We start from the raw sequence: 16,623 nt of genomic DNA, 5'->3' as shown, positions 1-16,623 counted from the left end.
TACGGGGACTGAATATGCGAATTGCAGGCGTGGTCAACGTATATGAATACACACAAAATATCCCTCGCTCAGTTCTTGATTACATTCACATCACTATATCTCACTCTCGCTTACACACTCGCCCGTGCACATTACACACCGCGGTTAATATACACATATGCAAAATGAGAGGAAAACAGACGAGAGAGTGAAAACAAGCACAACAGAAAAAAAGCATCACACTTTGTACGGTGTACGCTGTACGTACAATGTTGCAGATGAAAAAGTACATAAATAGAAGTGTTTACATTGGTGAAACACATATCTTTGATTGGATGTGCGACACCTCCATGCAACTCCAAGTACATGCGAACATGCTCTTTTCTGCGCTCTCCCAAACCAAAGCCAGCTCGCTCACGCGTAATCGCAACTTCATCGACAGATTGCATGAAACATATGCATTCTTTGTCGTTCAACACACACCAAATATCTTTGTCTAGAGTGAACTTTTTGTTTCTTCCTCGACATGGAGTATGTATAACTCGTCACTATCCAAAATGTTTTCATTCTAAAGCCCAAAAATGATGGGCCATTTTCATTCTCGTGGATTATCATACCAAGAATCGAATGGCCACAAAAAAAATTTCGTTCAACTGAAGAAGCAAAGTTGCTTGAGAAGCGGCTACATGTTCTTTCTTGGCGAAAAAAAATAATTTCTGGAAAAATTGAACCATTTTTAAATGGTCCTATCAATTTCTTTTCTGGTGGTTATATAAGCCTAATCAAACCATTCCAAAAATAACAACTTGAAGTTTTTTTTCTTCTAATTTTAAAATTATTCAATTCAAAAATATAAGAAAAACCTGATGACTGAATCAAGATAAGAATTTCATATTTTTTGAGTCATTGTTTCATCTTTTTCAAGAAACGCCATGAAATATGTCACGAGCCTTCGGAATGCCGCACCAGAAGTAAAAATGATATGATTGGAGATTTAGATTTTTGTGAAGATTTACAATGGATTTGGTGAACGTGAGATGGTGTGAAAGTGAATTGGTTGTCTTTTTATTTCCATAGCAATATCGCAGTTGTGTGATGCTCAGTTGGTCGATTTACCACTCATGTCCCATTTGTTCTGTTCGAACAACAGCAGCAGCCAAAAAAACGTTGAAAAGTATTGATTGATATGGAGTACAACAGCATCAAAAACAGAAGAAGAAAAAAAAGCGAATCTTAATCTATTTCCCTTCCGTTGTTTTTTATTTGGTCGACAACGTCGCCTTCTATACATTGCTGTGCATATCAAAGTACGTTTAAATCATTCATGGATGGAACGTGCCGAGAGTTCGTCCTTCTTTCGGATGGTTCTCACCATTGCAAAATTGGTTCGGTGTGAATGTACGCAAGAATAGTAAAACGTACGAACACGAAAAATGCCGAAACAAAATTACCTTTTCGTCAGTTGTTGTTGTTGCTTTTTTGTCGCTCTCTCAATTCAATTTATTCTTACTATATTTTGGGTCGGTCACATCCTTGCATACGATTTTTGTTGCATTCCCGCAATTGATCCATCGAAAATTGTCTGCATATTATCATTGATATATTCAGCGTAAGTAATGTTGCTGTTTCGTTCTCGAAAAAAGCATTAAAACGCAGGCAGATTGATGGCACGTTTTTTTTCCTTCTGTTTTTCTAGCTAGTGACGCACCTTTAATGTTTTTAGTGCTCTCTTTATTAGTTTTTTTCCCCTCACTAGACCCAGTGATTGCCTCTGTTGGAATTTAATAGAGAAACATTTTGCAAACAAATCGATTGTACTCGAAATTGATACGTCACGTAGATGCTGTGATGAATTTTTAGCCACGGTTCTCCATCTCCTTGCTTTGAATACGTAAAGCGTTTGGAAAAAAGATAACGGTATTGGCGTGCCTTGTTCCCGACAATAAACACACTTGATTGAGATTAAAATACGCGATCGCAGGAACGAATTGAAAATTATCAACATTACTTGAACGGGTGTTCTTCTCGCCTATCTCTCTCAAAGCGAATGACTTCAGTATCAAGAGTCGAACTGTGTTTTAAAAAAAAGAACCAAATTTGATGCTTTTGAATTTTTTATTTTTCTTTCGCTTTAAATTTAGTCTTAAATTAATAATTATATTTTTTTTATTAAATTTATGATTAAAATGTATGTATGAACTATGTATTCCCAAGTATGGGGCCGAATATTCTCTTCTCTATCGAGCTAAATACATTTCCAATCTTTTTATTATATACTTCATCATTTTATTTTGTTTGTTTGTTGCAGAACGTATTATGGGATGAAATTAGCAACATCAACTAACGTCAGCTGCTGAGCTCAACTGCTGACTCGTATGCGTTGCGTTATTGTAATGCATCCACAGTACAAAATTCATATTTCCTTTCAGATTTGCCAAGTTAAATTCGAGGCAGATCCCAGCGGCATTCGGTAGAAATAGTGCGGTTTAGCATCTCAAAGGCATGAGTACTGGAGCATTTTACTTCCAGAACACATTGGATCAGGTGGGAACAACTTATTCCACGGGATTCAATTCCAGCTCAATCAATATTTTAGAAGTTTTCTTCTTGTTCTTGGGTTGTATGCAAATATATCGAGTGGGCTGGAACTGAATCCTGTGGCGTAGGTGGTTCTGACCTGATCTAGTGTGTTCTGGAAGTAAAATCCTCCAGTACTCATCTCTTTAGTATGATAAATTGCATTATTTTTTGTTGTAATCTCGAAGGAAATATGAATTTGGTACTATGGATGCGTTGCAACAACGCAACGCATACGAGTGAGCAGTTGAGCTCAGCAGCTGACGTCAGTCAATGCTGCTGATTTCAGTTCATAAAACGCTCTGGTTTGTTGTTGTTGTTTTTTTTTGTGATCTGTTTTCTTTTTCTTTCTTTTTATTCTTTTAATAAGCGTATTTTCATCGTCACTTATGGATTTCGAGAGAAGAACATATAACATAAAACTTGTTGCATAAAAATTGCCCTCTTGCTTATATTTGTGTTTTTGTTTAGAGCAGTTTATTTTTTGTTGTTGTTCTAAACAGAATTAATTAAAAAATAGACGATTGAATCGATGAGACTGAATCTAATGTAGGAAAATGCGATACCCTTAAAATGACTGAATACTCCATTTGCGAGGGTTTTTTCCCGTCTCGTGTGAAAAGCTCTTTTCCTGCCGATTTAAAATCAGTGTCATCGGTCCAATTTGAAATTCACTTCTTTCTATATTCGATGTCCGGCCATCAGAAACAAAAATAAAATTACTAGATTTTTTGTAATTTAAAGAGAACCAAAAAAAAATGTGTGTGAATAAAACACATAGAATGGAAAAGAGGATTTATGTGTGGCTCGAAGAAGAAAATCCATTCGAATTGTATGTGTCGTAGTTAATCACAATTCAACATTGTCTCTTCAGATGAGTGAGTGATTGTGTGTATGTGTGTTATTCTCATTCTTAAATTTTCATTATGCTAATAAAACGTTAATTTAACGTACAATCGTTTCTTGTTATCAATAATGTTGGATTTCTTCGAGGATGTCATTTATGTTGTCATTATTTTTATAATGTATGTGGATGTTGGGGGGTGTACAATTGAAGGGTGGATGAGAAAAGAAACGAAACCACTGTTCGCAATTAGTATCATTGGAATGGCTGCGGTTGAGTGAAATGTTATTTTTCTTCGATTTTATTTTTTTTGTTTCATTCGAAATTACTTAGTGATTTCTTCCGTGATAACATTTTATTGAAATTCATATTATGAATATTAAAATGTATGCCATCGCAATTGATCTTCATAATAATCATCATCATTTTGTGATTACGTAATTTCCGTCTTCCTATAAAAAAAAGGCTACATCAATTCAACACACGGGATTGTTTTCTTAGCCTCTCTATGGATCACTCTCTCTCTCTCTCTCCCTTTGTGTGTGTGTGTGGTTGCCCGATTCTTAAAAAAACACTCGCGACATGTGTGTAGTCGCTTTCATGTGATGTATTATGTGAGCAGTTTGTTACAAAAAAAACCAAAAAACAAAAATCATAAAATAATAATCAGATAATCATATGAATAATAATGGTCTAGCTGATGAATCAAAATACACAATTATTTAATTATCCTTTAATATTTTCAACTTAGTTTGACATCTTACAATACTAAATTTCTAAAAACCTAGAGTTTATAAAAAAATATTTACATGAAGCATTACAAAAAAGAAAATACCTATATATATAGATGTTTGTTGTTGTTTGTTGTTGTTAAATATAGAACCAATGGTGGGTGTCATCACGAAAAACCGGGTTTTCTCCAAAAAAAAATCTTAAGTTAATTTCAGCCAGCCAACAATGGAGTATCAACATGGCTGCACTTATCTATTTATGTAGATATACTCAGATAACAATGTATCGACAGGGATTTGCACTTGTAGTCTTTAACCAGCGACCATTGCCATTGTCTGCTCCGGTTATAAGTGACGACATGACCGATTGATCACCGTATTTACCATTTTACTCTTCTTCTCTTTTTTCTTCTTCTTTCGATTGATTGTAATTTACAAATAAATCTGACTATTCTGTTGCTGCTGTTTTCGTTTTGTTTGTGTTTCAAAAAATTTGCAATTTTCTTTGAGTTGAAAAGATTGAGACAAATGATTTCTTAAGAATAAAGAAAAATCGTTTCCAACAAACATTATTATGTTTGTTAAGTTATCCATAGAATTTGTTTTTTTTTTCATCTCATTTGAATTTTGTTCATTTCTACGAGTTCTTTTTTTTTGTTTACATAATTATTTTCATCAATTTCTAGTGTTTTGTTTTTGTGTTTTTTTTTCCTTCTCAGTTTTGATTGTTCTTAATCAATATATGTTCATTTAAATTTATGCTTCAAATACACGCAACATTAAAGCGAACAGAAAAATAGCATAGCTGATTTTTTTCACGACTTTTTTTAGGGTTTTCATTTTGTGGTTTTTGTTTTGTGATTTTTTTTTGTTTCGTTTAAATTCTTTTTTTTAAATACAAATCTTCAACCATTTAATATTTTGTTTTTTTTTGTTTTGTTTTTACTTTTTGCTAAAGTACTAAATCGTTCGCTTTCCGTACTTTTTGCACACATCACACATACACACAAACTATGTTATCCTGCGTTTTCATCATCGTTCAAGATTCTCGACGTCAATATCGACGGTCGCTCATTGCTCAATTGTTGCTCTATTTAGCTGGTCGAGTGTATTGCTTCGAAAATACAATTTTGGACGAAGAAAAAAATTAACAAGAAGACATAGTTTTGACTCATAATGAAAATGCCGTGTTTTTTACTTCTGCGAACCTAACGATCAGAAAAGTATTCTAAATTGGATGACCAATTCATTGCCTATGCACGGAAACTCGATCAAACGAATGAAATGAAAATATTGAGTGAGATCCAAAGAATGCTGTTGATGAGTTAGCAAACGAAAAATGAGTGTGTTTGATTCGCTTTAGGCCACGCAACAATATAGCAACATCATCATTCGATGATCGATGTGCGGTGCGCGAGGGGTATGAGCATCGCGTGATGAGCAACTGAATCAACCCATACATATTCTTGAAGATGACTTTATCCTTTTGTCGATTCCGAAGATACGTTGGATGCATATTCAACATGAATCATTTGCTCTAAGGGATGATGGATGGGAGGGGTGAGGAGGTGATTTATCTCAACGCAAAAATCATTTCAAACAGAAATGATTCGGTCTTTTGGTTTATAACGCAAATATCATCAGTGTGGACACATCTAATGATCAATTACGATTTTATGGCCTCTTGTATAGTGCTTCGTATTGTTTTTGTCTTCACTTTCAATATTGAAATCATTTCTTCGTTTAGCACTAGTTTTTCATGTTCATTTTCAATTTTAGCTAGTGTGTATGCGTTGAATCGTGTGCTGGCGATCATCGTGAGATCTTCAGATGACACAAACCTCATTGCAATATTTATAATTATTCACACACACGCTCTCTTTCTCTCTCTTTCTTGCTCGCTCGCTCTCTCTTCCCATCTCACGCATCCTGCGTACAAACTGCCTAAATGTCTATATATACCAAGTATAAATTTTTTGTTTTTTTCCTTTCTTTCTTCGTTTTTATTGTTTGTGTGTGTGTGTGTGTTTAATGCACCGAATCAAAATTCGGATGAAAATTGTTGCCAAATTTCCTCATCTGTTTATGGTAGTCGCATTGCCATCGTTGTGATTCATTTTTTCACTGGCGGCGGTTACAGTTAAATTACCCAAATTTATCGTTTGGTTGCTATTATTCGTGTTAATACTGTTTGCAATTGTGGATGTTGTATTCATATCATTGAAAATAATGGAAGATCCATCGGATGCTGAGCTTGTTGTTATGATTACTGTGTTGCCGGCTGCATTTGTGCCCAACAATGCATTGCTTGTTTGAGCTGAATTGGCATTTGCGGCGGATTGCATTTGCGATTGTCGGAATGCCGTGGCCAATTGTTGATTTTGTGATTGACTTGACGACACCACCACCCGTTGGATCGTTTTATTGACCAGACCCTGAACACCACCGCCACCTGCATTGCCCTTATGTGGAATGTTCACAATGTTGACCACTTTTGGATTGATTTGGGTCAAAAACTGTGCACTGGCACGATTGTTCTTTAGATTTGTGTACAAGATTCGAGTTCGATCCATGGGCTGTCCCATCTAAAAAGGAAAAATACAAACATTTTCATTAGATTTCATTTCATTTTCGGCGAGTCATAACTTTTTTGAAATAAAGAATCTTATTTACCTTTTGCTGTTGTTGATAGTGTATCTGGGATACGTTGGGTGATGACGTCGACGATGTGGCACCGGATATCGTTTGCTCCAATCCACCTTGTGATGCTTGACCCATGTCACCGGTAACAGTGCCACTCTTTGCATCAATCACCAAGCCACCGCCGGATTGCATCACTTGCGCCAATGATGGCACCAAATTCAGTTTGATATTCGACGTTGGGATGGTAATTTTATCGGACATTGATTGTGTGGCCAGCGCTAGATTGGTAGACAAATGCGACGGATTGATGATCACTTTATTTTGGCTCTGTTGCGGTTGTCCGATCAGGGTGATGGGCTGATGGAAGGCTGCTTGTGGTGGCAAACTGTAGTTGTGCTTCGATGTCGCATTCGATGCATTCAACGATGACATTGCATTTGATGACACAACATTAAAATCGGGCGGTAACTTGAGATAAGCACCTTCGATAATTTTCGGTTTGACATCCTCCTTATCGTCCAAGCCCATTGAGCGTGGCGTTATCATTTGGAATTTTCGATTGATCAGCAAATGTTGGATACCTAGGAAAACGGAAAATATTGTATTCGGATATCGACAATTCGTGCGATATTCTCGATCAAAACTGATCGAATGGATATGTAAAGAGATAGAGATAGAGAGAGAGAGATAGAGAGAGAGAGAGAGAGAGAGAGAGAGACTTACCGGCTTTTCCATCGGCAGGTCCGTTCGTTGTCAGTCGACGAATCGGTCTCGATGACAGTATCAGCGTTTGATCATTTGTGGCAAAGGTTTGTTGATGCGGCGCTTGATGCTGTAGGTGAGTCGTTTGTTGTATGGTTATAGGCCGTTGGATTGTAGCATTTGAAACAATCGGCACATTGTTTCCGAGTTCAGTCTTAATCACAGGAACAATTGGTCGAACGTGTAAACTATGTTCGTCTACATTCAATGTGTTTATTTCATCGATTGGTTCATCTTTAATTTGAATTTCCATTGTATTGTTTGGCACTGCGCTTGTATCAACCAGTTCGATTCCATCCAATTCCTTTTTCACCGACGTTGACGCGTCGCCACCAACGTTTGAATTGTCCGCATTGGCGCCGCTGTTGGATGCTTGGCCAGCCGGTTTTGCGTTGGTGCCATCCTTTGGATCGCCCTTGACAAATACGCTTTCGTCATCATGCAAATTTACCACGTTGAATGCCGAGTGTCCAATTCGTTGATTTGGATATGATCTTCGTCGTATGGGCTTTCGATCGGTAGAGTTCGTTGTTGAGGCCGCTGCAGTTGCCGCACCATCGGCCGACTGCTTCTTACTATCGATAACATCCAGTAGTGATCCATTTTCATCCAGCAAACCATTCCAGAATGCATTCGGATTGATTGATTTCAGATCTTCAACAGAGTCGAAAACTGCAAAGATAACGCGAGTTTTAGGATTAAACACTTGAAATGGATGCTTAAGGCCTACAAAGATATTTTTCTATTTTTTGTCTCTAAATCAATGGTGTTACTGCCTTGATATCGTTACGGGTAAAAGTATCTTTATTTTCTTCCAGTTTTAATTTCCTCTTTAAACTTTGAGTCAATGACTCCATTAATCTCCTTCTATTGAAAAAATTGCCTAAAATGAATCGCTTACCATTGCATTCTTCCAGCAGCGTATCGATCGCCTTGTCATTTGCTTCATTGTCACCCAAACTGAGCGTTAACCCAGGCAAACTGTCTCCACTGAGATTCAGTTCGTCGGCCGATGATTCGTCATCGTAGCGAGGCGATGACGTTGAATCGAATGGATAGGTTTCGATTTTCGGTGTGTTTGCTTGCAGGTATTCGTACGAGAATGGATTTGTTTTGAATGTGTTATCTGTGGTTTGATCGAAGATCAATTTTGGTGAGTACTTTCCAGTTGTTGCGTCGCTCGGCACCGATAGAGCTGCAGCAGCACTGCCGGTGGTATTTTGATCCGTTAAGCCGTCAGAGTCGGTGATTCGTTGAATATCCACCGATAGTGATGCATTTTCAGTGAATTGTGGGAATTCTTCACCGAAATTGCCATACACGTCGAGCTCATCGTCCGGTGTCTTTGGCCGAAAGTGTAGCCAATCGCCAAACAACTCGGAATACAACTGATTCGTAACCGCTTTTTCGTCGTCCGTTTGTAATGTCGTCGACAGATCGTTCGCACTCTCCGATATGTGATTTGTAAAACTGCAGAAAAAATGATGGGCAAAAGAAACGAAAAAAAATCATTGAGACAAAAGTTCAAAACGGGTTTTGCGGTGCTGATTGAAATCGGGTGATTAAATTTGGGCAATGATACTTACGCTTTGCTACTTAAACTATTATTACTTTGCTGTAAGTTTGTGGACGTGTTTTCCGATGCGTCAACAATAACAACATTGTCCGACGTGGATGATGAGGGTGATGATCCAAATGGCGATGAGTGTGCTAAATTGAAATGCCTTCGTACATCTGCTGCATTTGCATTCGAGGGCAGTCTAAACATATTATTTATGTTGCTTAAGCGATTATTTGTATTACTAGTGCTATTACTATTATTTTTGCTACTGTTGTTGCTATTATTTCCACTATTATTATTGTTGTCCGTATTTATAATATTGACAGTTCCATTATTTCTATTTGTAATTGCGTCCAACGTTGTCGTCGTTGCCGTATTTACATCTGTATTTCGCTTAACATCGAAATGTTTGCCAATGATTGACGCCGCCGTCGCCGTTGCCGCTTGATTTGCCGCGCTATTATTGGCTTTAGTTCGATTCACTGAATCTAGACACTCGTTCATCACTGTCGCTGCTGTCTTTTCTTCTGTTTTTATCACAATATTTTCCATTTTATCATCACTGCTAGCACTGGCTGCTGCCGGAAATAATGATGAAGATGATCCGGATGATTTCGGGGTATTTGCTGGTGGCTCTAAATCGATGACAATACTTTGCGATTTATCATTGACGAGGCTCTCTTGCTGTTGCAATTTTTTGAGCTCGTGTTGCCGGCATATCTCCTTAGCGGTCAGCTTTGTGTTGCCGGAATAAATGGTGTAGTCAAGATTTGCCCAAAATTCATCCATATTCGTCGAGATCCGGTCCAATACGATTCGACCTCCTCGACCACGTCGTCGACGAGAAAATCCTATACATCTTACCCTATGTGGAAATGAACGCGGGAAACAAAAGAAAAACAATAAAATTGAGTACACTGATTCCATCCGTGATTGTTTTTAAAGTCACACATACTTTGGGTGCCTGATTGATGTTAAGGTAAACCGGTACTTAGCACTATGTTCACTTTTTGTCTCCCATGGCCAATGACCGTGATCATTAATTAGAGGCTGCGAAAATAATCAGCAGTTAGATTGGTATGCCAATTGGAATTTCGATGGAGCTTGCATCGACTTACCCGATTGTATTGACATGAGCTACTTCGCCTAAATGGATAAAGTCCCTCGTTTTCGGTGTCGTGTCCTAAGTGGTTATTAAGGTTAATGATTGGCTCGTCCTCATCAGATGATGCCAAGTGATCGATGGTAGAACCTATGATAAACGGAAAATCGAAAAAAAACATTCAAATCACAACCCAATTCCATTCGCAAATCCCATAAATCCAACGAATGTGCTTGATGCAAACCACTTACCGGACACTTGTTTTTCGCGTTGGTTTTTGTGCTTCCGCTTTTTGTATTGCCGTTTTTCTTTTCGATTATTATTGTGAAGTGTTCCGTCAACGTCATTGCTACTGTGCTTATTGAGCAGCGATGACATACCTGTTGCATTCCCACTTGATCCATAATGCGATCCCGAATTCGACCAGTATTGATTTGATTGTTGCCCTGAATATTGATTCCCATACAATGGTGCGAACGCCGATCTGTATTGATTTGATAATTGAAACGCATAAATTAGTTTCGGATAGAGTAATTCTTTTCGAAATTGATTGATGTGTGCGGTTGTGCAGTGTGTGTGTGTGTGTGTGTGCTGCGTATGCATTTTTAGTAAAAAAATGATGCGAACCTCGAGTTTTTCACTGCATTGTTTGTGTACTCGTTCAGCAGGTATCCATTGAAATCCTTAGCTTGATATCGTTTTTCGAATATTTCGATACCCAGATGAACGTGTTCGCGCTTCGTTTTCTCACGCCGCTTGATCATCTCAAGTAACGTCACAGCCCGACTAAGGTTTCTTCTAAAAGGACAGACAGAGATAAATAAAAGCGTTAGCAACATTGGCCATTTCAAATCGGTTCCGATAATTTTCCACCGCAAAAGCCAAATTCAACTCACTTCAATTTAAGCATTTTCTCATATGAGGTTTCGTCGTTCTTTCGATTTTTACGCGTTTGCATCTTTTCGGTTCGCCTTCTAAATGCTATGTATGGATTGTTTACCGCCGAACCGGCTCGATTCTCCGTCTTAATGGTTAATATCAGTGGATGCTGCGTGGTAAGACGTTTGTTCAGCCAATAATCGTACACGGCTATGCTAATTTCGTCATCTTGTTTGAGTAATGCTTTCGCTTCGTTCAGTGTGACAACCGTTTGGCCGGAACTCTTCTCCAATCGATCCATCATCTCTTCAAATTTTAGCGGTGACAAATCAAAACGGCGATTCTGCGAACTTATCCACGCCTCATCAGCACTATCCATGTCATAATCAGGTATATCTTGTTCGATACCAAGTGCTACAAAAAAAGAACAAACAACGTTAACATGAAGAAGAATAACATCGCAATTAAAATTGACAACAACAAAATGAAACGTCATTTCCACTGTTGTTGTTCAATGGTGAACAACGCACTCAATGTCAATAAACATGATGATGACATAAACACTCACGTTGCATACGGATCAGTTGACGGGAAACTTTGAAATCTTCCGGATAAAGTCGATCGTAGAATTCCTGATCGATGTCGAATACTTCTGGTGTTGGAATTATTAAACCGGTACATATTGCTCGCTGTAAATGATGTTCCTACTCCCCGAGAAGTGCCAAAAGTCGCGAAACAAAAACAAACACGCACACACACAAACAAATAAACAGAAGAAAAAAACACAACAAAAGAAAAACAAATTCGATTAATACCGGTTAAATTTTCGCGTAAATATTGATTTAAATTCAATAAAATGCACTTGTCACAAATTGTAAATTGAAAAATTATTAAATAATTGACAGAAATAGTGTAATTGTGTAAAAAAAGTGTTGCGTTTTAGGTTTCATTGCATGTTTGGTTGAAAATCAAAATTCGCGCCATTTGCGTTTGAACGCAGAAAGTTTTAGGGAAAACCAATACAAACACCAAATGTGTCAATGTGTTGACACAAGCGATGTGTACTGTTTTTGTTTTTATATGAATATGCTATGATATCGAAGCATCGGTTTTTAGAGCTGGTAAACACACGGTTAACAAATGGAAAAAAAATTCTGAAATCACATTACACGACCGAACGATTTACGAAAAATGGTACACAAAACTAGAAAAAAACCGAAAATTAATTGTGTACACAAATGAAAATTGCATTAAATGTTGCAGATTAACATTTAATATTCTTCTCTTATATTCAAACAAGATGGCGTCGCCTCATTTCTCTCTCCCAAACACTAAAACGCACACAGAACACTGACAAACAAAGATGGCTACCGCAAAAATATATGTTTTTTCACACAAAGAAGTGGAAAGTTTTTTGCGATTTTTCACAAAAATTATGGCCTTACGGATTCTTCTTCCTTTTCCATGCCACTGGGCATTTGTGGAACAGCACGGTTAATTGCCGAATATTCCGTCAAATCCGGCAATTCCTCCGCAATATGAATATTTAATGGTTTTGATGGATCTAGGGCCCTCGCCCGAAACGATAATTTCGACATTTTTGTGTGTATTTTAGGTTTGGTTTCGTTCTTATTATGTTCCTACAGTTGTTGTTGTTGTTGTTGTTGTTGCTGTTGTTGTTGTTGTTGTTGTTGTTGTTACTGCTGCTGCTGCTGCTGCTTGCCTGTGTATAACAGTGATGTGTATCGTACAGGGATATACGCGAAAATCAATTGCGAAGTCGTAGTAGCTGGATGATTTTTTTTTCTTCTCACTTTTCGTTCTTTCTTCTCATCTCTTTTTTTTATAAACACAAGACTGATTTTCAAAAAAAAAAATTATTTTTATTTGGTGGTCCGCAGAACGGTCGTTTTGGACCATCACAAAATTATTTAAAATCTCCCTAATTGTTATCCATTCTGATTTTTTCATTCACTCAGTCACAATTATTAAAAAATGTTTGACAAACTTTTGTTAAATCGCGTGGTTTACAAAAAGCCATAATGGCGGCTAATGGCCAACTAATTCACATACACTCAGAAAAAAATAGTACGATGCTCCGCCATATTGCTTTGTGTCATTCGGTTCTTCGTTTTCGGTTTGCATTTTTTTTCGAAATGTCAACCAAAGCAACATACACATGTACACGGCAGCTACATACAACCATGTACTAAAAAAGTACGAAAGAAAAACGGGCACCAGCCGCGCGCTCTCAACACACATACACACAACTCACACTGACAGAGCGCACAATATTGAAACCGCACACCGAACCGAACCGCAAACAAAACGACACATTGAACGAAACTTTTTTTATTTAAACATTTTACGACACACCATGGATTGCGAACACTTTTTTCCCACATACACTGAACAATCCACACAATTGAGAATAAAATGGAATTTTTGCTTCGATTGTCTTTAAATATTGTAATTATTTGTTCGGGCCGAATGGCGAAAGTAACGCGCCCATTTCAGCTGTTTGTTATTTAGAGATTTAATTGAATGCAGTTTTCGGTAGACAGTTGAACCAAACCGTTCTAAATCAATGTGATATCGAATTGGTTTTGGATAACTTTAATACCAAAATGAACACGTTTCATGCATACGTATGTGTTGGCGCACAAAATGATTTACACAAAATAACCCATTGCTTGCCACAACAAATAAATATTTTCCACGTCATACAGTTAAAAATTACAATCACATCATTTCATGGAATGGTCTTTAATTTTAGCTGGAAAATAAAAGCAACAAAATTATGACAAACATTTTTAGATCCATTTGAACAATGACTGCGTTTTATGTTAACGATATATTCGCAGATGCAGTCGCTCGAATATTCGAACATCATTGTGTACTAAAATTTTATGGCAAGTGGAATGTGTCAAACAACCAATTCGAAATTCATGTTCGAATAATAGGCGTTTTTAGCAATGTGCTGAACGAGAGGGGGGGGTTGTTAAGTGTTAAATTCAAAAATTCAAAGCAATCCACTTCGGGAGGTGACATCACCGAGAAACGAAATAATAAGCCAACATTATTTTTAGATTTGCTTGATTTTTTATATATTGAGCATTTGCACGTCGGTTTATGGCTCAACTTCAATTTTATTATCGTCAACAATTTTATTTCATCGGATTTTACCGTCATGAAAATAATGCACATTCATACCAATGAAGTGTCTGACGATGGGATATTTCAACGTGAAAAAAAATGATTGGACAAAATAATTTGATATGCAAAACCAATATGATTTTATGAAAATTACCAAGGAAAAAAATACAAATCATTCGATTTCCAACAATTTATTATTTTGATTTTGATTGATGTATCCCATGTATATGCGCTAACCAATATCAGCAACTCCACTTTGAAACTTGTAGCCAAAATGTGTACTCCCTGCTTATAGTGTACTCACTTCAGTGTGCGAGTGCCATGCACACGGTCGAACTGTCAAAGTATTGTTTTCTATTTATGTTGATCAGTCCGTCGTGAGATTTGCATTAAACCGAATGTTGTGTGTCTCAGCAAATCTCTCCGTGTATTGAATTCAATGAAGAAAAATTATTGTTGTCACACGAAATATAAAAATTAAATAGAAAATTCAATTAAATTGTCAAGAATATTGATTGTCATCCGGAGAAAAAGGTCTATCGGCAAGAATCGAAAGAATGTTTCCATCAAGTTCACAGCGGCGATATTGGACGTTTCGGAATGAAAAAGAAACGAAGGCTCATCGCAAAACACACAACGATGAGTATCAACAAATCCACGGCGATCGTTTAGGATTGAATGTAAGTCAAATAAACTTTTCACCCGTTATCATTCTTGGATCTTTCCACCCGTTGTCATTCTTAGATGTTTTATTTGTGTTCTCATTTTGATTGTTTTCAAGGAAGCGCAACGCGAAGAATTCTTTTTATCACACGAAGAAGAGCAAAAACTGTTGCGAAGCTATGAATATAATTTGAAGGAATTTTGCCGCCGTTTCGAGCCACCGATGCCAAAATGTGTGGTTGGCACCGCATTTCATTACTTCAAGCGATTTTATCTGTACAATTCGGCGATGGACTATCATCCAAAGGAAATTTTGTAAGTGGTGTTTGTCTCGTGAAAACCTGTTCGTCCCGTTTGATCAAAATTTCCCCCAGATCAGAACTTCTTATTGAGCTGCTACTTGTCATTCAAAAATCACAAAAATATCACAATAAATCACAATTACCTATAGCCAAATGGGAAGTTTCTTGGAGTGGTTTTTTCGATTTTTGTGATGATTTTTGGTTTGTGATTTCTGTGATTTTTGTGATGATTTTTTTGTGATGCCGTCATTTTTACCTCCCAAAAATAATTGATAAGTTTGGCTGTTTTGTCTGTTGATTAATGTGTCTGTTTTCGTTTCAATTCCAGAGCCACATGCGTTTATTTGGCCTGCAAAACCGAAGAGTTCAATGTGTCAATTGGACAGTTTGTAGGCAATATCAAAGGTGATCGGATCAAAGCGATGGACATCATTTTGTCCAATGAATTATTGCTGATGCAACGACTGAACTACTACCTCACCGTACACAATCCGTATCGGCCGGTCGAAGGGTTTTTGATTGACATCAAAACAAGATGCACATTGTTGAATCCGGACCGATTGCGAACTGGTATCGATGAATTCCTCGAGAAAACATTCTTTACCGAGGCCTGCCTTCTCTTTGCACCATCACAAATTGCGTTGGCCGCTGTGCTGCACGCAGCCAGCAAACAAGCGGAAAATCTCGATAGCTACGTCACTGAATCGTTGTTTTATAACAGTCGTGAAAAATTGCCGGTATTGATCGAAGCGGTACGCAAAATACGATTGATGGTCAAGAACTTTGCCATACCCGAAAAAGAGGAATTCAAGCGCATCGAACGGAAACTGGAAAAATGCCGGAATCAAGAAAACAATCCCGATAGCGAAGCGTAAGTAAAATTCATTCTTCGTTGAAATAAACCCGTTTTTCTTTTATTCAAACCAGTTTTACCAAGATGTTCAGTCGTTCTCTTTACTAATGGAACATTTTTCGTGTCTTTCAGGTACAAAATACGAATGAAAAAAATGATGGAAGATGAAGACGATTTAGACCTAGATACAAGCTCATTCTCAATGGGCTTCGACCGATCAAGTTTGGCCAACGAATCCATGATAAGCCTAGACGGATAAACACAACGTTCACCGCTCACGCTTTCTTTTACTTTACCTCGAAGCCAAAGGCTTTACCCATTCTGTTGGACTGTTCAATTGTTTGTGGCGCACTCTATACCATTCCAATAATTTTGGCGCGCATTTTTTTTGTTATTACTCAATGAAACTAGAATTAAAACTATTTGTAATTAAAACATGAATGAAATGATTTTTTGGTGTTTTTTTTATTTAGACTTAAATTTTTCGAGGAGGAAAAATTCTTCCGAGGAAAAATATCTTTGTTGGTTGGAAACGAAATTTATTCAAATACGAATACTGGAAAAACGCACC

The 16,623-nt window shown here is 37.3% G+C and overlaps 2 protein-coding genes across 2 annotated transcripts; one reads left to right on the top strand and one right to left on the bottom strand.

Moving 5' to 3' along the window:
- Positions 1-5,904: 5,904 nt before the first annotated feature.
- LOC129573097 (uncharacterized) lies at positions 5,905-13,938 on the bottom strand. The gene is made up of 12 exons (XM_055453294.1): positions 12,524-13,938; positions 11,647-11,782; positions 11,096-11,492; positions 10,827-10,997; positions 10,451-10,683; positions 10,216-10,349; positions 10,053-10,147; positions 9,123-9,962; positions 8,438-9,006; positions 7,498-8,208; positions 6,805-7,355; positions 5,905-6,716 (listed from the first exon to the last, which is right to left on the bottom strand). Exons 1-12 carry the CDS (start codon positions 12,674-12,676, stop codon positions 6,207-6,209), a joined length of 4,500 nt encoding a protein of 1,499 aa, XP_055309269.1. The 5' UTR covers positions 12,677-13,938; the 3' UTR covers positions 5,905-6,206.
- On the top strand, positions 13,935-16,501 carry LOC129573104 (cyclin-H). Its single transcript, XM_055453327.1, has 4 exons — positions 13,935-14,914; positions 15,016-15,212; positions 15,528-16,070; positions 16,185-16,501. The coding sequence occupies exons 1-4, from the start codon at positions 14,792-14,794 to the stop codon at positions 16,309-16,311; spliced, it is 990 nt and encodes a 329-aa protein (XP_055309302.1). The 5' UTR covers positions 13,935-14,791; the 3' UTR covers positions 16,312-16,501.
- Positions 16,502-16,623: the final 122 nt, after the last annotated feature.

The sequence above is a fragment of the Sitodiplosis mosellana genome, unplaced genomic scaffold, assembly GCF_009176505.1.
Source record: "Sitodiplosis mosellana isolate CC-2019 unplaced genomic scaffold, AAFC_SMos_1.0 Smas_scaffold_5948, whole genome shotgun sequence".
Taxonomy (NCBI): Eukaryota; Metazoa; Arthropoda; class Insecta; order Diptera; family Cecidomyiidae; genus Sitodiplosis; species Sitodiplosis mosellana.
This window is presented reverse-complemented; position numbering and strand designations above follow the sequence as displayed.

Coding starts and splice junctions, on each gene's coding strand:
- LOC129573097 (XM_055453294.1), bottom strand. CDS start 12,676: ATGTCGAAATTATCGTTTCGGGCGAGGGCCCTAGATCCATCAAAACCA. Junction 10,684..10,826: donor AATGCAGTGAAAAACTCGAG/GTTCGCATCATT, acceptor AAATCAATACAG/ATCGGCGTTCGCACCATTGT. Junction 7,356..7,497: donor ACCTGCCGATGGAAAAGCCG/GTAAGTCTCTCT, acceptor CCGTTTTCCTAG/GTATCCAACATTTGCTGATC.
- LOC129573104 (XM_055453327.1), top strand. CDS start 14,792: ATGTTTCCATCAAGTTCACAGCGGCGATATTGGACGTTTCGGAATGAA. Junction 15,213..15,527: donor TATCATCCAAAGGAAATTTT/GTAAGTGGTGTT, acceptor TTTCAATTCCAG/AGCCACATGCGTTTATTTGG. Junction 16,071..16,184: donor AACAATCCCGATAGCGAAGC/GTAAGTAAAATT, acceptor CGTGTCTTTCAG/GTACAAAATACGAATGAAAA.